General features: G+C 46.3%; 1 protein-coding gene across 9 annotated transcripts in view; it reads left to right on the forward strand.

The window, feature by feature from the left end:
• The window catches only part of DPP6 (dipeptidyl peptidase like 6), a 1,166,688-nt gene that overhangs the window by 1,038,672 nt on the left and 102,322 nt on the right, over window positions 1-25,694 (forward strand). For all 9 annotated transcript variants that reach the window (XR_004058085.1, XM_030933144.1, XM_030933145.1 and 6 more), the window contains 2 exons: window positions 2,574-2,728; window positions 5,955-6,052. Coding sequence is in view for 8 of the 9 variants with exons in the window: in XM_030933144.1 (XP_030789004.1) it covers window positions 2,574-2,728; window positions 5,955-6,052 (253 nt within the window). In the remaining variant the exon portion in view is untranslated. The remainder of the gene's footprint in view (window positions 1-2,573; window positions 2,729-5,954; window positions 6,053-25,694) is intronic.

Here is a 25,694-nt window from a genome sequence, read left to right on the forward strand (position 1 = left end):
TTTCCTTTAGTTCAGAGAGCAAGTTTAGAAATGAGATACAAACCACCTTGGGTGGAAATGAGGGGTGACCCTTGCCCGTCTTGCCTGGTGGCCTCTTGTGGAACCTACGGGGCAGGAATGAAAGTGGCCTGATGTTGCACGTGGCCAATTATTTATCATCCTCTGGTCTCAGAAAAGATTGCTTCAGGTTCAGAGGAAAGAAATCAATGAGTTGTCTCTTCATGGATTTTGTTGTTATTGTTGTTTGTTTATTTCTGTCCAAAGCTGCTTCATTTTTAAAGCCCTTGTTGCAGCCAGCCGTTTTTCTGTTTTGGATTTTCCCGAGTTGGCTGTGAATTAATGTCCCATGGAAACCACTGCAGGGCTTCTCTGCTGATTTCTGTGGGCTCTGCACCTTCTCCCTCTGTGCTGCGAATTCTGCTCACTCCCAGGGACTGTACTCCAGCCCCATTGGCCCCTTTCTTGTGGCCCTGCAGTGCAGACGTGATTGAGCACAATCACCCACAAATTGCATGGCAAATGGTGCCTGTTTTTTCCAGCAGACCATCTGCTGGAGTCAATTACTCACCATTCCAAGCAAGCAGACCGGGCAGATCCGGTGACTCTGCATAAAGTCACTTCTGAGTCACCTCATCCCAAACTCGCACCTGAACGTCCACCTCCTGGTTGCCAAAGCAACTGGAAAATTACAGACCCTGGAGGTCTGGCTTCCTTCCTTTATCTTCTCCTCACTGACCTCCGCAGGCTTCTGAACTTCTCGGCACTGCCAAAGTTTCTGAGGCTGTGAGACAGATGCAGAGGGGAAGGGGATGCTAGAGGCAGCTGTCGAGCCCCTAGCTTTGAAGATCAGGACTCAAGAACACACAGCATGACTAGGGCTCAAGTCCAACGCACCAGGCTCCTGAATTCATTTTTCACTGAGTCCTGCTCTCCATACTCCGGGATGCACCAGGGTACAGGAGGTCAGACCCACCATAGGCTTTGTATTTCGGGAGACTCCACCAAGTTCTTCTGGAGTCTGCGGCAGACTCCGCACTACCTTTCGTGGGGGGCTGTCTGCTGGGGAGTCTGACCAAGGCAAGATGAGGAAGACTCGTGTGACAGGGGAGCATGGTTCAATGAGGTGCAGCATCCCCCTCAGTGCCACACCAGGTGCCACAGATATCTGGGGTGGGGGGGCAGGCGGGCACATCTCACCTCCAGTCCCACTGCCCTCAGAGCCTGGCTCCTGCTCCCACCCCAGGAGGAGCATGGGCAGCGTGCCTGCTTCAGGCCTCTGGGCTTGGCTGTGAAACGTCACCGTGGATGACACCGACCCAGTGCTAAGCCTCCCTTCATGAACCCTCCTCCCTCCCAGCCAGCTGGTCTCCTCCTGCTGCCTCCCCATGGGACCTGGGAGGCTGCTGATGTGGGCTGCTTCTTCCTTATCTGGGACTGTGCCCTCCTGTGGGCAGTCAGCCCTCAGCTTCCTTCCCATTTACGCTGTTCTGTTGTATTCGATGCTCTCGTTTTGTTTCTGCAAAGTGTTTTCAAGCTCTTTAATCACCTTTCTACACTACAGGTACATAGAGTAGATTTGTGGTACACACCTAATAATAACCAGTTGAATGGGACTCATAAATTATTTTAATCATTATTTTAGAAACAAATCTAGAGGGAATTAGTTTCACGATACATAGACCCTGTACAAGACAGAACCCCTTGACCTAAGAGCTGTTCACAATGAAATGGGTTATCTGCCTGGTTACACTTGGGAAGTGTGTCCTCCCAATGTGTTGAAAAAAATGCTGTAGAACTTTCCCCTCTAGAATTGAGATCACACCCTACAAAACTCGTCTGTCATTAAAACTCTAACCAGGACACTGATGGGCTAGGAAAGAATAATGGGTGTTTCTGGTTGAAGCCCAAGCGAATCAGTCTTTCATTTCAGTCCTTCTGAAGATGGATCCATTTTGGTTTTCTACCATGCATAGTAAGCTTGTACCCTTCTTATAAGAAGCCACACATAGTGAGCTTGCACTCTTTGTGTACTGCAAGAAGCATGCTGGGCCTTTGGACTCATTATCTGAGGAGGGAGCTCTGTGTGTGCAGTTAATCCCTGTCCTGCTTTTGGGGGACTCAGCCTCTGCCAGAGCTCACTTTCTCATTTGGTTCCATCTGCATGGGACATGCTTCCATGTGAATTTACCCTCTCCAGTGCTGTTTTTCTAATCATATTAAGTAATAATCAACAATAGTCCAATCAGAGTTCAACTCAAAAGTACATGTTGGGTCATAGTGTTCAAATGTGTACAAAGTAAAAAAAAATTTCCAGATGATTAGTATCTGTTTGGTTGAGCTTTGCTTAATGGGGTTTTCCTGTGCTGGACCTAGTCATCAGCATCAGACATTTCTTGAGCCCCCAGGAAATAGAAGCATGTGCAGGACACAGTAAAGATTCCTCAAAAGTTGTAGCAGATAAGGGACTCTGCAGGGACTCATTTCTTTCCTGGCCACCTCATGTTCCTGCGTGTGCGGCTCCAATTTCCACTCACTAGTTACTATTCACATTTCTCTACTCTGTTTTCCCGTAGAGGAGATTTTGAAGACACACATCGCACATTGGTGGTCTCCGGACGGCACGAGACTCGCCTACGCCACCATCAATGATTCCCGTGTCCCCCTCATGGAGCTCCCAACTTACACCGGCTCCGTCTACCCCACCGTGAAGCCCTACCACTATCCCAAGGTAGGCAAAGGGACACTGCACAGCAAATTCTTTAAATTATTCATGAGCACCCCGGCCCTGCTCACTCAGTGTGCAGACGTGATCATCAGCCGTGTATATGAGCAGAGCAGTTAACAAAAGAAAGATTAATCATGTCTCATTACATTGCATTACATTCCCACCTCTGTTGAGCTGAGTCATTGGCAGGTTTACTTCTTTTAGACAATCGAACTACTGTTCATCACCTGACTGAACTTCACTGGACCAAAATACATAGGGTACCTCCCCTCACCACTCCCCAGTGATGAAAGTGCACCTGACCTGACCTCTCACACACCTTATTTCTACTTTGCGCTTGGCCTCTGGGAGGGCAGAAATACTTCCATCTGCCCCTGGTCCCCTGGGTCTGGGCAAGGCTGTTTTGCACGTGGTCACTGCCACAGGCTAAATGTTTGTGTTCTTGCCAGATTCACACATTAAAATCCTAACCCCCAAGGTGATGGTATTAGGAGGGAGATCACTGGGAGGTGACAAGACATGGAGGGCAGAGCCTTCATGACTGGGATTTGTGACCTTATGGATTTGTCTGTTTTCATGCTGCTGATTAAGACATACCCAAGACTAGGCAATTTAGGAAAGAAAGGTTTATTGGACTCACAGTTCCACGTGGCTGGGGAGGCCTCACAATCATGTCGGAAGGTGAAAGGCATGTCTTACATGGCGGCAGACAAGAGGAGAGCACTTGTGCAGGGAAACTCACCTTTTTAAAACCATCAGATCTTGTGAGACTTATTCACTATCAGGAGAACAGCATGGGAAAGACCTGCTCCCATGATTCAATTACCTCCCACCAGGTCCCTCCCACAACACATGGGAATTCGAGATGAGATTTGGGTGGGGACACAGCCAAACCATATCACCTTATAAAAGAGACCCCAGAGAGACCCTCCCTATTTCCACCATGTGATGATACAGCAAGAAAGCATCCTCTGTGAACCAGAAATTGGGCTCTCACCAGATACTGAACCAGCCAGCACCTTGATCTTGGACTTCCAGTCCCTGGAGCTGTGAGAGATGCATTGCTATTGTTTGTGAGCCACTCAGTTTATGGTATTTTTTTATAGCAGCCTAGAGGGACCAAGACAGTCATGTTCTGACCCAATGAGCTGGTAGAACAGCGAGTCTCCAGTGGCTGGGAGGGAATATTGGGGAAAGCAGGGACATCCAAATCTCACTTTGTTACCAAATCAAAGCATCCCAGTGTGAGTAGAGGGCCTGATGCTAAAACCTCCACAGCCATTCAGCTGGAGAGAGGCCAGTGCTCGAGTGTGGACACACAGGGTCTGCCGTGCTGGCCTCTGGCTTCACTAGACTTCTCCAAGACCCCTGGGCTGGATGGAGGTGAGCAGTTTCCTGCCTGCACCCTGCCTGGTGACTGGAGGCTCACTTCCTGCCATGAGCTGCCTCTGCCAGGGGGCATTTAAACCTCAGCATCCTAGCCCACCAGAGAGCTCTGAAAGCTGATGGTATGTGCCTGCTCTGCCATAATCACTCGCACAGACCTGCTGGCTTACAGTTTGCAGCAAGAGGAGTGATCACGTATAAGGCAGATACATGAGGCCGGTAAGGTTCCCAGAGTCACAGCCTAAAGAAAGGAAACACCTGGTGTCTTAGTCAGCTCCAGCTGCCACAACGAAATAACACAGACCTAAGCAGCTTAAACATCAGGAATTTCTTTCTCATAGTTGTGGAGGCTGGAAGTCCAAGATTAGGGTTCCAGCTGATTTGGTGAGGGCTCTCTTTCTGGCTTATAGACAGCCACCTTCTTGCCATGTCTTCACATGAAGGGCAAGAGAGGGTTCTGGTGTCTCTTCCTCTCCTTTTATGGACACGGATCTCATCACAAGGGTGCCACCCTCATGACCTTATTTAACCTCAATCACCTCCCAAAGACCTTACTTCCAAATAGCATCACACTGGGGGTTAGGGCTACACTGTATGAATTGAGGGACATGTTCAGTCCATACACCTGGTAATACAGGCTCTTTTCAACAGCCTTTGATCAGCATGGCCAACATCCAAGGGAGCCCCAGAAGGAAGAAACGCAAGGCTCTTGTGGCCACAGCCTTCCTTTCTGCCTTTTCGGATTCTGAGAGCATCTGGACGTTAACATGTGTGGATTTGCCGTTGACAGAATTCTTTCACTCCTTTTTCAGCTACCCTTGATTGGTCTTAGTCTGTAGCATGTGGAAGGGTCCAGGATTTTAGTTGGAAGCATAGTTAAATAGAGAAAAGTGTACTGGACTGATGCTAGTTCCTTCTAACCCTCTACGTTTCTTACCAGCTGTTCACAGTCGCTCCACCCACTGGAAGAGCTGGTGACTGTCTGACCTTCATCTGACCCGGAGATGAATTGTTCCCATGATTGTCTTTTTGTAGGAGTCTCTCCAATCTAGGAGTGATAACCTGGAATCCAGTAGGGTGCCCTTGATTTTACAGTGAACCCTCAGACAGGTGCTCTGAAGCTGGGATTATGAAATCCCAGATTACTCAAGATTTGGGGTTTCATATTTTAATAGAAAATCAACATATTCTGGCTGACAGAATTCAGATGCTCCTTGCCCCATTCCCACCCACTCCTCAGAGGCATGAATAGGCAAGCCTGCCTGACATGCCCTGTCATGGGCCTGATAGCCTCTGTAAACCTGAATGTCTTCTGCAGGATGGAAGTGAGAGCATTAGGCAAGATCCTGAAGTCCCCCTGAAGAAGAAACTCCACATGTCTCCCCAGACCCACACTTGTCCCCCAGAGAGTGGGGAGCAGGGAAGCAGAATAGTGCCCCAGTTCCTTTTTGAAGGAATTAATCTCTCCCCACGCTGAGCATGGCCACCGCTCCTCAATGTCCATCATTTGCTCACCTCCAACTCTCCCCTTCCTGGCATCCAATCCATCTTTTCTCCCCTACTCCTCCTCTTGTCTTCTCTTTTAAGCAAGGGGTTCAGTACTTGCTTGACATTGCCAAACCGGGCAGTTGGTTGGAATGGGAAGTGGGTGGGATTCTAGAAGAGCAAGAATCAGCCCACTTAGCCCTTTGTTCTTTTGAAAACCCTACACATGAACCATCCATTCTCCACATTAATTCTGCTCCTTAATATAGAGGAATCGCCTGGGAAAGGCTTTGCAGAGCTGAAATTCACTCTTGCATGAGGCTGCTTGTTCATGTCTCTGCCCCTTTTTAATTCCCAGGCTGGAAGTGAGAACCCCAGCATTTCCCTACATGTTATTGGCTTAAATGGACCCACCCATGATCTGGAGATGATGCCACCTGATGATCCACGGATGAGGTTTGCTTCCTTCTATTATGTTACTGAAAAAAAAAAAAGAAAAGAAAACTAAGGTGAATGTTCAAGGTACATGGTCTCTTCTGGATCAGATTTATCTTACAAATTTAAACATCCAAGAAAAAGGTACCTTTCCTAAAGATTTCCTCACTGCTTTATGATTCCATTTTCTAGGAAAAGAATACCATTCACCAAGTACTATTATTTCTTACCTTAGGTCAGGTGCAGGTTATCCTCCCGGGAGCTGGGCTCCTCTGGGAGGGGCATGACTGGGCCCCAGGCATGCCTCAGGGGGACACCAGAGGAAATGATGCAGTCTTCCCAAGACAGTCCATGGAATCTGACCTTCCGTAAATGGTGCTCTATTTTTAGAGCATTTTTTAGAGCATGGAGCAACTTGCCAGTGGCAAATCCTATTCTCATGAAGTTGGTAAGGTCCCAATCCTGTGGAAGGTATTAACAATGTCATTGAGTTATTATTATTAGCATCTGATTGTGGTCGATTTTTTTCTAAAAACAACTGATTTAGAATCGAAGTGAAGTGGTCTAAATATCAGTTTAGTATTTTCCCCAAATTTAAGCAGCCTGTGGACTGATTATACTTCCAGAGTCCAGCTATACCATCATCAGCCTTCTCTCTGTCAAGAATATTGATGGGAGACTCAAAAAGAGGAGAGGATTTTAGCAGTGCCAGGACCCACTCATACATAGATTCTGAAATTTCATGAATGGCACTATTTAAACCAAGAATAACTCATTCTGAGGCTCAGCAAAGACCCAACCCATATTTTGCTATACCTCTAGCCTGGGCCTTTACCATTCCATTCAAAACTCCATGTTACTAGTAGCTTCTGGCAGCTTCTGGAAGGGCAGGAATTGAGGTCTCGGGTCTAGCTCGGGGATGAATGTTCTGGCACCTGGTGACTCTGGACCTCTTTGAATGATGTGCTTGTCTCCTGCAGTGGCTCCAGTGCCACCTTTGCCCTACAGCCTGAGCTCCTGCACAGAAGCCCAAGCCTCTGCAGAATTCTACTGAGGTTCCTTCCCCTCGTCTTTCTTCAGTGAAACTTATAATGTTGTAAGCTCCCCAGGCAGACAGATGAAGCCCAGAAGCCCAGTGCTCTAGGAAGGGTGAGGCACTGCCTGTCCCTCTCAGCCCTGCATGGGTCTTCTCCCCAACATGGGAGGACCTGAGTCTCCAGAGGGTTAATGAACCTGGCCCCCAGCAGCTGGTCCCAGGGATGACCGACCACTGGGGCGTCAGCCCAAGACACGCGCTGGTTCAGAGAGGTGAATTGCTTTGGCTGGCGATATTTTTGCTGAGATTTTTTTTAAAGTTCAGATGATTGCTTTGGCTTTTCTCCTGAAGTTCCATATTTTTTATTGTTTTCCTTTCAGCCCCTCTCCCTGCCAAGCCTCCTGGGGCCTGGTCCAGCAAACTCACTGAATTAATATGGAAAGTCACCTGGAAAATTTCAGCCATCTGTTTGAGTTAATTGAAAATCTCGTTTAGTCAATTTGGTGCTGCTGTTTCCACAGGCTTGATTAGCTTCAAGGACAATGAAAAATTAGCGTCAGCCAGGACTTGAAGCCTGGATGTTGGGCTTCAGGTTTTCTGGCTGCTCTCGTTTCCTAAGCTCAGTGCAATCATGCATTTTATACATAATACAAATTTGTAGCCTGTAAATGTCACACTTTCTCATACTGCTTCTCTGTCACACATCTTTGAGAGTTTCAAAAAGTCAGCACAGATATATCAGAAATCACAGACTCAATGTAGCACCGATGTTTAGTATTTGCCGGCCATTTGCCTGAGTGCTGGGAATTTGGTGGCAAATGAAGTTCACAGTGTGGAGGGGACCCTGGATCCTGAAGAAGTTGTTACTCTAGCAAGTAAATCCCTGCAGGTGTGAGAAGGGCTGTGGCGACGTGTGGAAGAGGAGGCCACCTGGTCTGGAGGGTGGCAGTGTCACGGCTGAGGTCAGAGTGTCTGCATGTCCATGCTAGTGACATTTGGGGCTCAGCAATTCTGTGCTGTAGGGGGCAGTCCTGTGCACCATAGAGCATTAAGCAGCATCCCTGGCCTTACCCCGCCGTGAGATGCTGTAATATTCGCCTTTTCCCCCTCCAGTTGTGACCGTCACAAATGTCTCCAGCCATTGCCCAGTGTCCCCAGATTGAGGACTACTGGTTTCAAGTGAAGGTTCGCTAGCCAACTGCCTGGGTTTGAGTTCTGGCTCTGTGGACTCTGTCAAGTTACTCAGCCTCCCTGATTCAGTTTCCTCATCTGTAAAATGGAGATACTTTTAATAATAAACATGTTTACTCTTGTGGACAGTTATGAAAGTTAGATGAGATAAGGCACGGATCATAGGGCTGGCTCCTCCGATCATTCCGTCTTGTGGCTATAAGTACCCCTTCTATGTGGACAGCTCTCACCTGTGTACCTCAGCCTGGCCTGGGTCAGGACTCTAGGTTTAAAAAGCCAACCACCCAACCAGCATCGCTACTGGGCGTGGTCACCATATAATTTTTAAATGGTCAAATTGTGATTCTCAGACAAAATCAATCCACATGTGTCCAAGATTTTATTTAACTCATTAATTAATAAGGGAGCCAGTGAGCTCTTAAAAAGTGGCCATAGAACCATCGAAAAGCCAATTGTATAGAGGCAACTGAACAAGGACATCCTAGGGTGAGTCTGCCGGGTTAGTCAGCCATCCAGGAGAGACGCCTACCCCAGCAGGGTTGAAACTACCCCTATAACTGGAAATCAAGCCCAGCATTGCCCTGGAGGAGGGCCCAGTGATCCCATCTGTCTCTTTACCACCTTCAGATCCATTTGCTGACACTGTCTACACAGCACCTCAGGCCGAACCCAGTCAAAGCCAAGCTCCCGCTCTCCTCGTCTACACCTGCTCCCTCCAAGTCTCTCCATCATGGTCCAGGGCAACTCCACCTTCCAGGGTCCCAGGCCTCCTTTACGTCTCTCTGTGCTGGGGATCCCCTTGGCAGGTGCCTGGCATCAGCCTGCAACCCCTCGCTGCTCCCCACTCCTCCCTGGCCTGGCCCACCAGCACCGCCCCCTCCTGCCCCACCCACTGCTGACCCCACACAGCAGCCAGAGTAACCCTTTAAATGACATCAGGCCACGTACCTGCTGCTCCCAGACATCTAGTGGCTTCTATTTCTCTCCAAGTAAAGGCCAGACTTCCTACAGTGGCCTCAGAAGCCCCCATGATAGATAGATAGATAAATAGAAAGATAGATAGATGATAGATAGATAGATAGATAGATAGATAGGCCATGCGCACCCTTTCTATCTCCCCTCACATCAGCTGGGTCACTTCCATATGAGGATCTGCCCAGAGGCTCCCCTCTGCCCAGAGAGCTCCTCCCCACTTAGGTCCTGATCAAATACATGGCTCCCACAGTGACTTCCCTGATAACCACATTTCACACGGCAGCCCCACCCCTGCTTTCATTTTCTTCCTTCTATTCATCCCAATGGGATTTTTAGATACTTTTTAAATGGTTTCATTTTCATTTTCCCGCCTGCGACCTAGAACAGGAAGTTGTTGAGGCAGGGATGTTAGTTCCTGTGGGGTGGGCCCTAGCTCTAGTTCTGCAACAGGGCTCTGGAACCTTGGCTGGATGGATGCCTTGGCTTCAGCATTAGCCAGTAACATCTCATTTGCATGGGAATCTTGAAGCTTGAGATGTCTTCAGTTGTGCTGGTACCTTTCTAAGAACCAAAACCTATTCGTTATTTAACCATGGATGACATCTTGCCCTCTCAAGCACAGAATGCTAAAGGAACTAACTAAAACTAAGACACCTCATCTGTGGAGGAACACAAAAGGAATGAACCCTAAGCCATGCCCCTGAGCACCCAGGAAGGGATAGATGCAGAGGTTTCTGGAAGCCTACAGCTTATTTCAGCAGGCTAGCTTATGAACCAAGAGGAAGGCAGAAAGCATTTCATGTATGTGCTATCTAACCTTTATGCCACCCATTTTCAATTTTTTTTTCTTGTTTGCTTGTTAACTAGATTGACTTCTCCAATGGTTCTTAGTTGCAGGGAGAGTTAAGTCTGCACTTTCAAATCTTTGCATTGGCAAGCACTTATCATCATCCATGTGGCACATGCTGTGTGAGGCCCTTGGGTGATGAAGACGTGTGGCCTCTCCCAACGAGAGCTCACGTTCCGAGAGGCCTGGACAGCTTGTAGCCAGGCGCTGCAATGAAGTGTGGCAGGAGCCACACCTAGGAGCAGAGGTGCCCCTTGTCGGGTGAGTGGGAAGTGTTCAGGATGGTTTTGCAGACCTCAGAAGTATCCCAGGTGAAATTGGAGGCCCTCTTGGGAAACAGCTCTGTTAAAGAGAAGTAAGAGTGGTGGGTCCAGAGTAGAGCTCAGCCTTCCTTGAGCTACCGCAGGGACCCAGGCCTTGTTAAGCTGAACCTGACCAGGAAAGAGTAAACATAGTCTATCCTGTGGGTGGAAAAAAATAAATGCAAATCGCTGTGCTGTGGTTTCTATGCTTTCACACGGAAACCCAGCTGCACTGATAAAACAAGTGTGCTTATTTTTTGCCAGTTTCCTCCGGCCTTTCCCGAGCAGTTGAGCTGCGTGTTGAATTAAGATGCAGCAGATAACCAGCACTATCATTCTGAAGACATGTTGCCCTGTGCTGATATGTGCTGTTATTTGCCTCCAAAGATCCTGTTCAGATGCAGCACAGCTGCTCTTCTCTTGATTCCCTGGCAAGTAGAGGTGGTAAAAGGCTCCCAGAACTCAAGACACAAAACCAACCATGTCCCTGATGCACCTGTGCGCAGGTGCGGAGGCTCACTCCTCCACCACCCACAGCCCATGAAACGCTCAGAGACCTCTCACTTTCATTTTCTTTTAGTTGTTTGTTTTGATCCCAAGCACCAAGGATTTAGATGCTGTGCAGCTCCTGGCACAGGAGCATGGTTGGTCCATGCAGGCCTCTCTCATTTTATTGATTTGCTCTTTTTCAACTTTAGTCCCTACTCCCATGCCCTCGCCACCTCATAGGCACCTATTTCAAATGCTTAGAGGACCCTTGTTCCTCTGTGTTTTTGTAAAGCCTGTATTGTTGCTCGGGTATGTGCATGCTTACTTACATAAATGGCATTGTGATAGAGATGTAGATAAGCTATAGGATAGAAACAGAGCTCCAGACACAGATGTCTGTTTCCTCCTGTTTTCCTCTGAGCACCATATGAAGACCCAGCACACCCACGTGTATTTGACCAGCCCACGGCTTCTAACTGCACACAGTGACGCCAAATGCCCCCAGCTCCAGGGCAGCTTACACACTCATAGCCTCCTCTACCTCCAGGCTTCTCCCCAACATGCACTGCCCATGACACCTCCATGCTGACCCAGATGCAAAACTCAGCCTTCTCTCTTTCCAATTTATACCAAACATGGTATGTGTACAAGTCTTGGGAAAGCTGAGGGTCATCAAAGCCATGAAAACATCACAGAACAGTAGAGTTCTCATACCTAATGGCTTGAAGACCACCCCCCCCAAAAAAAACCACCACTATCATCACTACCACCTCTTCCCCAACCTTCACCACCTATATAACCTCCACCACTACCACCACCACTACCACCACCTCCACAACCTCTACAACTTCCAACACTACAACCCTCACCACCAGCTCCATCACCATCACCACCACCACCTCTATCACCACCACAACCTCTACAACTTCCAACACCACCACCTTCACCACCAGCTCCATCACCATCACCACCACCACCACCACCACAACCTCTACAACTTCCAACACCACCACCTTCACCACCTATACAACCTCCACCACCACCGCCTCCACAACCTTTACAACTTCCAACACTACAACCTTCACCACCAGCTCCATCACCACTACCACCCACAACCTCTACAACTTCCACCACCAGGTCCACCATCACCTCCACAACCACCACCATCACCACCACTCGTGCCATCACCTCCACCATCACCATCACCTCCATCACCTCCACAACCTCTACCACCAGCACCCCACCATCACCTCCATCACCACCACCACAACTACCCCAACCGTCACCTCCATCACCTCCACAACTTCTACAACTTCCACCACCAGCTCCACCATCACCTCCACAACCACCACCACTGTCACCACCACTCGTGCCATCACCTCCACTACCACCATCACTTCCGTCACCTCCACAACCTCTACCACCCCCACCCCCACCATCACCTCCACCACCACCACCACCACCACCACCATCACCACTATCACTACCAACCCATCATCACCTCCAGCACCACCACAACTATCACCACCACCCCCACCATCACCTCCACTACCTCTACCACGTCCATCACCTCCACAACTTCTACCACCACCAGGTCCAGTATCACCTCCACCACCTCCATCATCTCCACAGCCTCTACCACCACCAGCTCCACCATCAACTCCACCACCTCCATCATCTCCACAATCCCTACTGCCACCACCCCCACCACCACCTCCACCACCACCACCACCACTATCACCACCACCCCCACCATCGCCTCCACCACCACCACCATCATCACTTCTACTTCCACCACCACCACTGTCACCCCTCATTTGGTCCCAGTTGCTCTCCATTCTGAGGTCTCCTCTGCCTCCTTCCCTATCATAAACAAGCTCTCCTGCCTCACATTTACAATGTCAATAACCTCCCACATTTACAATGACCTGACTTGCCTGTGGTTGCACTTTTAATTAGCAGTAGAACCAGAACTTGAACACGAGTCTCCCATCACCACAGCCTTTGCTCAGTATTGTTTAAGAGCTGTCACACCTACTGCATTTCCCCTTGTGCTTGAACCTTCTTGTGGCACAAAGCTCGTTTGGAGGGTTTGCTGGCAAAACCTCTGTTCTTCCTGCTTTCCTCCCTTAGGGTGTGGTCCATCTGGATGCTGGGGTTGTTCAGACATCCTCAGTGATTCCTAAGTGTGGCCAAGGCAGAGAAGCCCTTCTCAGCAGCAGCATTTCACAAATTATAGATGAGCCCAAACCCCCATCCCACCCCATCCCTGAATCTGCCATCTTACCTAAACATTGTCCTAATCTCTCTTTTGTCTGGGAAGATATATTGTTTTGTCTGAATTTGTTTTCCAATTTTTTTGGAAGTGGTCTGGGTGTAAATTACAATTGCATAAATGTGCTCCGTTCCCCTCAGCTGTAGTCCTATCTCTGTTTCCACCTTGTGTGTTGAAATCATCTGGGTACTTAAATACTCAAATGGATTCATCTTAGGGGGCACCAGTTCAAGGAGACTGGCTCCAGCAGACAGCTTTGTTTACAGCCTTATGTTTACAGCATCAGACCAGGGCAGGGTCTTTGTTATTCATTAGGGTGAGAAGCCATTCCCAGTGACTAGGGTGACGGAGGAGCTCCAGACTAGAGAAATGCCAGATCTTTACTGATGCGCTGAAAAGGAAATTCACAAAGTTCCTGTTGATCATGGGATCATTAATAAAAATATCCAGTGCTGTAGGAGGCTGGAAATCTGAGTCACAGCTGTCAGAATAATAAGTTTCTGGTGAAGAAAGTATGTTTTATGTTGTCATGGCCTGTGTTTGAAAGGGTAGCTGGATTATTCTGAAGACACTAAATGCAGGGAATGATTGGCTGTTTGGTAGGCTTACAATGAGCAGGAGGCATCAGAAAAATAAAATGAGATTCTGCCTCTCCATCCTCATCAATAAAACACCTCTGTTAACCGTATCTTCCAGCTAGCAAAACAGTCTTGACATCTGAAATTGTCAGTAAAACACTGAAACACTGGACAAGGTTTGCCAAGGCAGAGTCACTGGGCTGGTGAGCCAGTGCTGGTAAACTCCAAGGGTGTAAGTGACATCTGCAGTTTCTTGCCATGGACCACTGCTAGCAAATTCAGTACATGGATTTCATGGCATCTGCAGGAAAATAAGACTTGGCAAAATTTACCTAGCATCATGTTTTTAAATGTGTTAACATGCATTGAGGCATGAGCAAATATTGAAGAGACAGGTTGAGTCCATGGGTGGGTAGGTGGGTGATGAATAGATGGATGGGTGATGATTGGTTGGGTGGAGGGATGGATTATGAATGGATAAATGCATGATGGATGGGTAGAGGGATAGATAGATGAATAGGTGGATAGATGGATAATGAATGGATGGGTGGATGAATAGATGGATGATGGGTGAGTGGATGGATGGATGATGGGTGGGTGGATGAATAGAGGGATGATGAATATATGGATGGGTGGATGGATGGATGATGGATAGTTGGATGAATTAATGGATAGAGGGATGATGGATGGATGGGTGGCTAGATGGGTAAATGGATAAATGGTTGATGGATATATGGATGGGTGAGAGGAATGAACAGTAGATGGATGGATGGATGGATGGATGGATGGATGGATGGACAGACTGATGGACAAATAGATAGATGGGTGCTGAGTGTGTGAAAATGAATGGGTGGGAAAAGGACAACATGGCTTACCCCCACCACTCCTATTCACTAGATCTCTTCATGTTCAAAGTATTAAATTGTTGGAAAAGGATGCCACAGTCCCTAAGGTGTGTTCTCTGTGACACCCTCTCGCTTCCTGCTCCCTCATTCTGACAGCTGGCCCTGCATTATAGCCAGCCCTTGAGATGGAAGGGAAAGGCAGCATGGTCTACTCCTACATGGAAAGTGAAATTATGGAAACGGACATCAAATAGTAATTTGTCTTAAGTCGTCACTTTTCTGTTTTGTCAAGTGCACTCTGCCTGCAGATGTTTTCATGCAACTGCGTGTCTGCCCAAGAGCATACTCAAATGTGGAACTGTACACTTTAGTAGAGCAGCACTTGGGATTTAGGATCGTTTCAGTTTGCTCAAGGGTGCCCTCTATTAAAGCACATCATTTTTTAAAATGTCCTCTCTCATAACATTTTTGTGCCCCTGCTCAATCCATGGGGTAAACCTTGCTAAAAATACCAGCGTTAACTGTGGGCCCTTTATTTCATGAGATAAACTGGCTTTGTTCCCCTCGCCCTTTACTGCCACACAACTGTCTGAACAGTTTCCAGGATTTGGAACACAAAGAAGTATCACAGCACATGAATCCCTGTGACAGAGACAATGCTCTATTAATATTTTATGGCCAACAAATGGGCTAGTAAAAAATTCATATGCTTCTCACCAGGAAGAGTCACTATATTCTGATGTGAAGGCACCTTTGGCCAGGGATTCATGGAACGTAATAACGTTTTCTCAGCCAGGCTGTGCCATTGCACGTGCTCCCCCACATAATCCATGGCAGTCCCCACCCTGTGCTGAAGTTAGTGGTTTGCCCATCTCTGCACTGTCAGCACCTGGAACCATGTCTCCCACATGCCAAGCCCTGACCAGATGCGCTTGGATGTATCAGTACATTGGTAGGCAGACACAGTGCTTTAGAATAAAGAGAGATTTGGTAGCATTTCTTCCAGGAATCTTCGCTTCCTGTTAATATTTTGGTATCATGCTCTTTTTAAAATGGAATTTTGATGATTATTAAAATATGACCATCTATTTTCTGTGATTATCAAAATGCTTCAATATCTCTCTTCATCTTGACAATCAGATAGATGATGGCGTCTTTCAGCACCCAGCTCCAGCCTTGTGTTAAAAAATGATTCCACTTTAAATCCTATTTTCTCCTCTCCTTTAACTGCTACCAAATTTGTCTCTATTCTGAAGCACTTTACCTGCCTATCAATACATTTACCCATTCAAATAACATTTAGTAAGGGCAGATTTGGGAATGGAGATCTATAGTTAAATAGCGCTTGGAGTTATTCTCCTGTGGTCGCCCACTGCCAGACAGAGGATGGCTCATCTCCAGTCAGTAGTTCTCCACTGGAGCGTGCATTGGAATCACCTGGGGCCTTGTTAAGGCAGGACCTGCTTGTCCCCACCCCCAGAGTTTCAGATTCAGTGGGTATAGGTGAAGCCTGGGAGTTTGCCTTTCTTTTTCTTGTTATTTATTTATTTATTTATTTTTGAGTCAGAGTCTCGCTCTGTCGCCCAGGTTGGAGTGCAGTGGCATGATCTTGGCTTACTGTAACCTCCGCCTCCCGGGTTCAAGCAGTTCTCCTGCCTCAGCCTCCTGAGTAGCTGGGACTACAGGCAACTGCCACCACGCCCGGCTAATTTTTACATTTTTAGTAAAGACGGGGTTTCACCATGCTGGCCAGGCTGGTCTTGAATTCCTGACCTCAGGAAATCCACCCACCTTGGACTCCCAAAGTTCTAGGACATGCGGTTCCTAACACCTTCCCAGGTGCTACTGGTACAGGAACCACACTATCAGAACCTGACTTGCCTCATTAGAGATGGAGGTAAAGACTGTTTCTACCACCTGCTTCTTCCCCTAGTGGCATGGACTTTGCCTGACTTTGCCACAAAGGCCTGGCATCCTCGTAGCTGTCCTGCTCTCTCTGGGTGGCCTGACCTCCCTGGACGAGGGTGACAACACTGCCTGTGATTACTGCGGATTCAGGACAGCTCACACAGGACAGGGGCAGGGTCTTCTCTCGTCTCTGCCCATGCTTCCTTCCAGGCAGCAGTGCCTTCTGAGAACAGTCATGGTGGTGCCGATGATGTCCATATATGACACGGGGTGTGTCACCCATGCAGACACCAATAGGTTTACAGGGAGCGGCATGGGTCAGTGGGGTGTGGCACTATTGCGGCTCCCTCAGCAGCGGGCAGCCGTTCCCACAGCACAGGAGTCTGTTCTCCCTCCACTTCCCTTTGTGAGACGTTGATGCCTCCCAGCAGTCGGACCCGTTTTCATGACTGTGCCCTCTGTTGACACTGAGTGTTCTGGCATTATAACGTTCCTCTAGAGTCTCCCTCTGATCAGTGCTTCCCTTTGTCCCCTCGAGAGACAGTCTTACTCGGGGCATGAGAATTTGACAGGCATCCGCAGGTCCCACGTCTTGGGACAGAACACACATGAGTAGAAGCCCTTCCTTCTTCTTGCTGTTTGTCTCAAGGAACTCCCTGCCTGACCAAACCAGGACTATGAGGAAGAATTGTAAGGCCTGGCCTGGACCGTGTGAGGGAGGCAGCAGGAATCAGAAGGGCTGAGAAGGGGCACAGGACAGGCTGACAAACATGGCTTTCTTGGAGGCTATCGGGTCGGAGATGGCTCTTCTCTGCCCTATTTTCATCATTTTCTACAGGGGCAAAGACACCTGAGGAACTGCACAAGGAAAGGGGAGTTTTTGGCTCCAGCTTGAACCACTGGGACTTTCCTGCTTGGAGAAGGTTGCTGCAAGGGGTCCTGTGTGTTTCATTGCCTGTGAGCCTCATGCCCAACATGGAACCTCCTACATGGCATGAACAGTGCATATCCAAGCTCCGACAGCAGCCTCTAGGGAGGGAATTGAGCTACAACTTGCACTGTGAACACGCCGTTCTCCTGGGACAAGAGGCTCTGAGAGAGAGGCCTAGGGCAAGAGTGAGCCAGACCTCGTCCCCAGCTGTGGGGACACTTGCCTGAGGAAAACCTTACCAAACCCCTACCCTTCTATAAAATTCAGAAGTCACAGAAGCTTCTCCAAGCAAAGCCCACAGACAGCTCAGCACACCAGAGCCTTTAACACTCAAGCAGCTTTCTGAGAAACACTTCACTGTTAAATCACAGCAACGTACTTGTTCCTTCGTTTTTTTTCAAAAGGACAGAAAAAAATGAACACTCAGTGTGCTGATATAGATTCTAGTTAGAGGGCAGTCTGGTTTTCGCTTGGTGAGAAAGCCAGCTCAGGTCTTGGTCTCTGTTGAGAATGTACGTGAGACCCTTACCTGTCCCAAGTTCATGGGGTCAGCCACCACCATGCGCATCACAGTCAGGCGGGGGTGACTCTGGAGAGCTCCATCCAGGATCCCTGAACAAAGAGAGCAAACTCTCAGGTCTGCAGCAGATTCTCTGTGTCCTATCACCAGCTCCCTACCTCAGTCCACACACCAGTCTAATCTGATCTTGCCATCTTCGTGAAGACTTAATCATTTCCATCCCCTTATGAGATGAATGGGTGGGCATTATTAATTAAATATCCTGCAGCTTCTGTGACCTTTCCTGCCTTCTTTTCTTTGAATTAAATTTATTTATTGAGGAACTTGAAAAAAAAATCTCATTCTTATGAACTTGTTCTGACTGGAAGCATCTAGAGCAGCTGTGATCAGGTGTGTGGGGAAGGACATCTCCGCCCTGTACCAGTGAGCGCTAGCCAATAGGTTCAGCCTCATTCAGAGGCACTGAAATATTTCTCCATGGCACCATGGGTTTATTCATTGTTATTGTTAAGTTTTATTTAGTTTTAACTTTGCTTTTCTTTTTTATCAAAGTATTGCATATTAGTGTTTAAAAATAAAATAATACGGAGGAGTCTATAGTGAAAAACAACAGTCTCTTCCCTCTCCTTCTAACCCATCCTGCTCCCAGATGGAGATAACTTTTTGCTCTTTTTACATTTCTCCTGGTATATACCATCATATATGGTAAATCACTAAGCAATATGCACATTTCACTGTTTTAAAATGAATTTTTATCTCATTATTTATCTTCTTATGACAGACAAAAATTCAGAACTCTTACTTTCCTACCTATTCTACCTCTTCCATTTATATGTGGATTTTATCCTCTATGTCAGTTACCTTTTTACACTTAAATAATATTACAAGTTTTTTCATGTTACATTAACTACAGAGAGGAACTCTTAACTCCCCAATTTGTAAACTGAGATTAGTCTCCCTCCCTTTCCTACAAGTCCCTTTCCTGTCCCTACCACACAGCAACTTCTGCATCTTTGTTTTTACTTTTGCATCATTGAGGTTGATGGCATTTACACTCTGTCCTGTAATCATAACTAAACCTTCCTTACTTTTCCATAGGTTGATTCTAAAACATTAAAATCAGTAAATAGCATTTACTTTGTCATAAGTAAGTGATTATCTTTCATGATAGAGCTAAGGAGTGCCCTGTGATTGCAATTCTTTTTGTTTTCCTGGAGTTTTAAATTGCTTTTGTTTTTTTACCTGAAATATTTAATTTTATTACCTCCTCTCTCTCCTTTTTTAAAATTCTCTCAGTTATTCTGTTGCATTGCCCTTTTCCCCAGATCTGTGTTTCTGAGTGCCCTGCATAGCCCTGGTATTGTCTGGACTACTCTTTCCAACCTCTACACTAAGGCCATCCTGGGACCTCCCCACATTACTCCCTCATGTTGGGGCAACTGTTCCCTAGATCTCGTAGATCACGTGATTTACTCCCTCTTTTGTCTGGAGTGCATTCTCTGGATGATCTACTAAGAAAGGAGTGAGGGAAGTAAATTTTCTGAATTCTTGAATACCTAAACTGTCTCTTTTTTCACACGTTTAATATTTTAGCTGTATGTAGAATTGTAGTGTTTTTATCAACTCTTTATTCGTCAACGCTAGAGGGTATAGCTCCATTGCTTCCAGCATTTTGAGATGCTAAAGATAAACCTGATGTTGGTCTGTGATATGGTTTGGCTATGTCCCCACCCAAATCTCATCTTGAATTGTAGTTCCCATAACCCCCAAGTGTTGTGGGAGGGATCTTGTGGGAGGTAATTGAATCATGGGGGCAGTTACCCCCATGCTGTTCTCTTGATAGTGAACGAGTTCTCATGTGATCTGATGGTTTTATAAGGGGCTTTTTCCCCTTTCCTGGCCTCTTCTCCCTGCCACCATATGAAGAAGGACAGATTTGCTTTCCCTTCCACCATCATTGTAAGTTTCCTGAGGCTTCTCCAACCCTGCAGAACTGTGAGTCAATTAAACCTCTTTCCTTATAAATTACCCAGTCTCAGGCCGTTCTTTATAACAGCATGAGAATAAACTAATACAATGTGATACTTGCTCCTCTGCAAATCACCTTTTCTCTTTCCAAAAGCTTTTTGAATTTTGAAATAATATATCTATGTATGTGTTTTCTTTTCATTTATCACCATTTCATCCACAGACTTTCAATTGTTCCTTCTGTTTGAACTGCATTTCTGAGTCTCATACGATGCTTTGCCTGGAGCTCTGAGTCCCCACAAATCTCTCTGAGGTTTGAGCTCTGCAGGTGTCCAGGATGCTGTGCCCTCCAGCCTGACTCATCCCTCATGACCCTTCTATCTACTTTCTGTCTTCCAGAAACATGAAATCTCTCAGCCCTCCCCTGCTGTCTTTATTATTGTAGATATATTTTATTTCTTTATTATCATTGCAATTAGGTTTCTGGAGGGAAAGCAAACTAATGTGATACATCTACTAACTTAAATTGGAGACTTCCAGTGTTTTCTTAATAACCATCTTCTTATTTAAAAAGTAACCTATGCAGTATAGAAAATAACAATCCCTTGTCATTGCACATCACACTACCCATAGGTAACTACTGTGAGAAATCTGATAAATTATCCTTTGAGATTTCTTTTCTGGAACTATAGATTTATTCTTCATTTATTTGGGTTTTTAAAAAACAATTAAGCCATTTTGCCAACACCATCGATCATGGAGGTCTTCCTTTCCCTACTGATTTGGAATGACATCATTATAAAGTATAAAATTATCATACAAACCAGTGTGCATTAAGGATGCCCGTCCACTACTGATGGTTGCATCAGTCAGATGTCAGGTGGTTCCAGAAATATGCTTATTATTAGCAACTTTTAAAAATAAATCCCCTTTCCCTATGCTTCCTTTTTAAAACCACCTATCCATTTCTTCTTATATGCGAACTTCAGAATTATTTTATCTGATGCTCTACTGAAAAGAAATTCATTGGTTCACTATTAAAATTAAATTCATTTCTTTAATCAATATTAAGTATTTACCATGTATGAAGCCCTATCTATGGTGCTAAAAATATAGAAATGAATAAGGTGAGTATGGTCTCTGCTGTTATGAAGCTTAAATATAATAAATTCAATTCTTTCCAAACTGATCACTGTTTTTAAAACTTTACCATGTCTTTTCTCTTATTCCAGAAACATAAGTGTTTCTATTCCTTTTTCCTAAATAATATCCTTTTATTTCATCATGTGTAATTCTGCCACCTTTTGTTTTTAGCCTTCTTTTTGTAATTTACTAAATGCTTATGATTCTACAAACTATTTGCCTGGTATTTCTTTATATTATTTTTATCACTTAATTTGAATTTATAATCAAATCAATAGTAGTTTAGAACTAGCTATGGATGAACTAATTTTAGAGATTACTTTTTTTTTACATGTTGAGTTTCTAATTTTGAGCCATTAATTTTGAGTTGCCTTCCTAAGTCAGTGTAGAATATATTCAAGTCAAAGATAAGGCCAGGCACAGTGGCTCACACCTGTAATCCCAGCACTTTGGGAGGCCGAGGCTGGAGGATCAGTTGAAGTCAGGAGTTTGAGGCCCGCCTGGCCAACAAGGCAAAACCCCGTCTCTACTAAAAATACAAAAATAAGCCAGGCGTGGTGGTGCACACCTGTAATCTCAGCTACTCGGAAGACTGAGGCAGGAGAATCGCTTGAACCCAGGAAGCGGAGGTTGCAGTGAGCTGAGATCGTGCTACTGCACTCTAGCCTGGGTGATAGAGTGAGACTCTGCCTCAAAAAACAAAACAAAACAAAACAAAAAGTAAAAGATACACTTTAATACAAAAATATGTTTGTTGTTATAAAACACATTGAAATATTAAACATTAAGTATTAGCAATAGACAGAAAGGTGGAGAAGCCTCAGATTAGCCTGAATTTTGATGCTTTATCAAAACTTATTTCCTTATTACAAGATTATTGTGGAATTTCTGTTTTCCTAAAACTCAGAGGTTCTAGCACAACATATTTAGATGTTTCATTATTTTCCCTGGAATGTGGGAAATCCCTTTAGTCTCCACATTCGGGTCTTTTTTCCTACACGGAAGTCTCATCCTCTTTGTCGTTGGTTATCGTGTCTCTAGCCACTCTGGTTTCTCTGTGGAAGCACTACTCTTCTCAGCCGATGGGAAGGCTCATCTTCTTCTTCCTTATGCCTCCGCGTCACCTTCCTCTGCATTCTAGGAGAGCCTCCCACATTTTCCTCAATTTTCCTGACCCAAATTTTTCTCATTTTAGTTTTAGTTTCCTTGCAGCCCCCTCATCTCACTTTTTGATCTCATCTTGGATTTTTAGAATTCTGTTCTCTTTATTTTTAGTGTGACTTCCCTTTTCTTTATTCTGCACCATTTGACCCTTACAGTTCCGCACCCCAGGAAGGACAGCGCCTCCCACACCTGATACCTGGCCACAGACAAAGGGTGAGAGTCACCTTTGACTCTGCGCTCTGACTTTTTAGGTGCTATTGAGCTTTTCTCTGGTGTAAATCTGGAAGACAGTCTAACCCATATGCATCTGGCATGGATTGTCTGGGCTGGGTTGATATTTTTTTTTCTAACAAAGAAAAATTCTGCCTCTCCGAAGCAGAAATCCCTAGGTAGAAGAAGCGAAGCTGTCCTCACTCCTAATACATTTTCCACTTTTCTTAATTTCAAAGCTGTGAGCCCGGACAGCTGCACAGAGAAGGGGAACAGATCTGACTGGATGGCTGGCGTCAGGACCAAGGCCGAGCCTCACTGCCCGGCTGGCATCAGGACCAAGGATTTTTCTTTGACATTCTAAGTAAATTAGTACACACGAAAAAATTACAATATTCCTTAACACCCATTTAGCAAAAGTTTGGCTTTCCAAATTTGTGGCTGGTATAAACCCAGCATTTCTGAGGGAAGAATAATGCAGTGGGGAAGAGAAAAACCTTTTCCTTCTGCATTCTTATGGCTGGGGCTGTCCTGTTTCCTACAGGGAAGAAACTGGGCAAGACCTTGCCTGGTTTCACCAGTGCCATCTGTGTTGCAGTGAGAGATTTTCAACATTCATTTCTGATGGCACTGTGACTTTTCATCATTTCTGTGTGTCTTTTTAGACATAACACAAAGTCAGTAAAGGTTGTCTCCCTCTGCTGGCCAGGCACCACTGCCTGCTGGAGACCTCTGTCTGAAGAGTCCACACCGGATGTGGTATGTGTTGTGCTGTTTGTGACACCCAGGCAGACACTCCCCATAAGGAATCAGAACGTCTGACGTGAGGCTCAGCCTTGGCCCTGACGCCAGCCGTGCAGTGAGGCTCAGCCTTGGCCCTGACCCCAGCCGTGCGGTGAGGCTCAGCCTTGGCCCTGACCGCAGCCGTGCGGTGAGGCTCAGCCTTGGTCCTGACGTCAGCCATCCAGTCAGATCTGTTCCACTTCTTCTCTGTGCAGCTGTCTGGCCTCACAACTTTGAAATTAAGAAAAGTGGAAAATGTATGAGGAGTGAGGACAGCTTCACTTCTTCTACCTAGGGATTTCTGCTTCGGAGAGGCGTCAGTGAGCAAGTAAATATTTTATTTCCCCTTCCAGCAGCAAAAGTGTGACTACAAACCTTATAGAGCAAAAGAAGGTCCTTTTTTCCAAAGCGTCGCTTCCTCGCGAGGTGCCTGCCTTGTCCCCGGAAAGCTGCTGGAACACCCTCCAGACGGCCCTGCTGGTGGTGATGCTTCACCCTTATACACCGACTTGATTTTTAGAAAATAACTAAAATGTATTTGGGGCCGGGTGCAGTGCTCATGCCTGTAATCCCAGCACTTTGGGAGGCCGAGGTGGGTGGATCACTTGAGGTCAGGAGTTCAAGACCAGCCTGGCAACATGGTGAAACCCATCTCTACTAAAAATACAAAAATTAGCTGGGCGTGCTAGCGGGCGCCTGTAATCCCAGCTATTTGGGAGACTGAGGCATGAGAATTGCTTGAACCCAGGAAGCGGAGGTTGCAGTGGGCTGAGATCATGCCACTGCACTCCAGCCTGGGCAACAGAGCAAGACTCTATCTAAAAAATACATAAAAAATAAAATGTATTTGGCACCAGGCGTAGTCATGGATACAACTCACGGACTTAGGAAATGTTGACTAGAGATGAGATGCTGCTATGCGGGTCATGAGGCAGCGTCAATCTCTCAGGGCAGGTCGGCAGAAGGGGCCCAAAAGCTTAATGATAAATGGCAACAGGGTTAGAAGAGGCACAGAACTGCCCAAAACGTGAGAATCACGGCTTCCTTACATAGAGGTGGAGCCCTTATGGATGCATGTATGTAAAAAGAAATCTTATTATATAATCTTTATAAATTCCCTAAATAGTGTTTATTGTTTTGGGTTTTTAAAAATATTTCACATTGTATTTCATCACCATAACATCTCTAAGGGCGCCACCAGGCTTTAAAAATTCGTATTACACAAATGAAGAAACTGAGGGTTGAAGCACCGTATAAAATTAGTTGTAGAACCAAGGCTTTCTCAGGCCTCTGAGGTGAGCCACATTCTGCCCCTCGACCCAGGGATGATCCACGAGGCAGAGTGGGTCCACATTTAACGGTCCTAATTTTTAGTACAATTATATTTCTCCTCAGTAAAACAGCCTCATATTACAAACTAAGAGAAGGAAGGAAAGAAGGGAGGGAGGGAGAGGGAAGGAAGGATGGAGAGAGGAGAGGAAGGGAGGGAAGAAAGAGATGATCTGGCACTCACTTTATGTAACTGGACATTTTACTTGGGGCCTTGTATTAGTCAGTTCTCACACTGCTAAAAAACACATACTCAAGGCCGGGCACAGTGGTCCATGCTTGTAGTCCCAGCACTTTGGGAGGCCGAGACTGGCAGATTACTTGAGGTGAGGAATTTGAGACCAGCCTGGCCAACATGGTGAAACCCCATCTCTACTAAAAACACAAAAATTGGCTAGGCAGTGGTGGCACACATCTGTAATCCCAACTACTTGGGAGGCTGAGGCACGAGAATTGCTTGAACCCAGGAGATGCAGGTTGCAGTGAGCCAAGATTGTGCCACTGCACTCCAGCCTGGGGAATAAAGTGAGACTCTGTCTCAAAAAATAATAACAATAAAAATAAATAAATAAATAAAATAAAGACATACTTGAGACTGGGTAATTTAGAAAGAAAAGAGGTTTCATGGACTCAGTTCCACATGGCTGTGAGGCCTCACAATCATACTGGAAGACAAAGGAAGAGCAAAGGGGTATCTTACGTGGCAGCAGGCAAGAGAGTGTGTGCAGGGAGACTGCCATTTATAAAACCATCAGATCTCGTGAGAACTTACTCCCTACCATGGGAACAGCATGGGGGAAACCACCCCCATTATTCAATTATCTCCACCTGGCCCGGCCCTTGACATGTGGGGATTATTACAACTTAAGGTGAGATTTGGGTGGGGGCATGGCCAAACCATATCAGACTCTGAATAAAGAAACAGTGTGGTTGCTACTTCTAGAAAATAACAAACCACACCAGAGTAACACATCCTCGCCTCCTTCTAAAGCCATGAAGCAGGCTTGTCACTGTGTGTCCATGTTTTGTGGCCACGAGCTTTAAGCAGGAACAGTACCATGGCTCCGTGGGCCGTCTCACTGCTGTTGATGCTGCACACCCCAGCCCCCTGGCTCCATCCAGTTGTACTCAGCCTAGTGACATTTCCAGCATGATTTGCTCCAGAGGCA

Source organism: Rhinopithecus roxellana, chromosome 6, assembly GCF_007565055.1.
Source record: "Rhinopithecus roxellana isolate Shanxi Qingling chromosome 6, ASM756505v1, whole genome shotgun sequence".
Taxonomy (NCBI): domain Eukaryota; kingdom Metazoa; phylum Chordata; class Mammalia; order Primates; family Cercopithecidae; genus Rhinopithecus; species Rhinopithecus roxellana.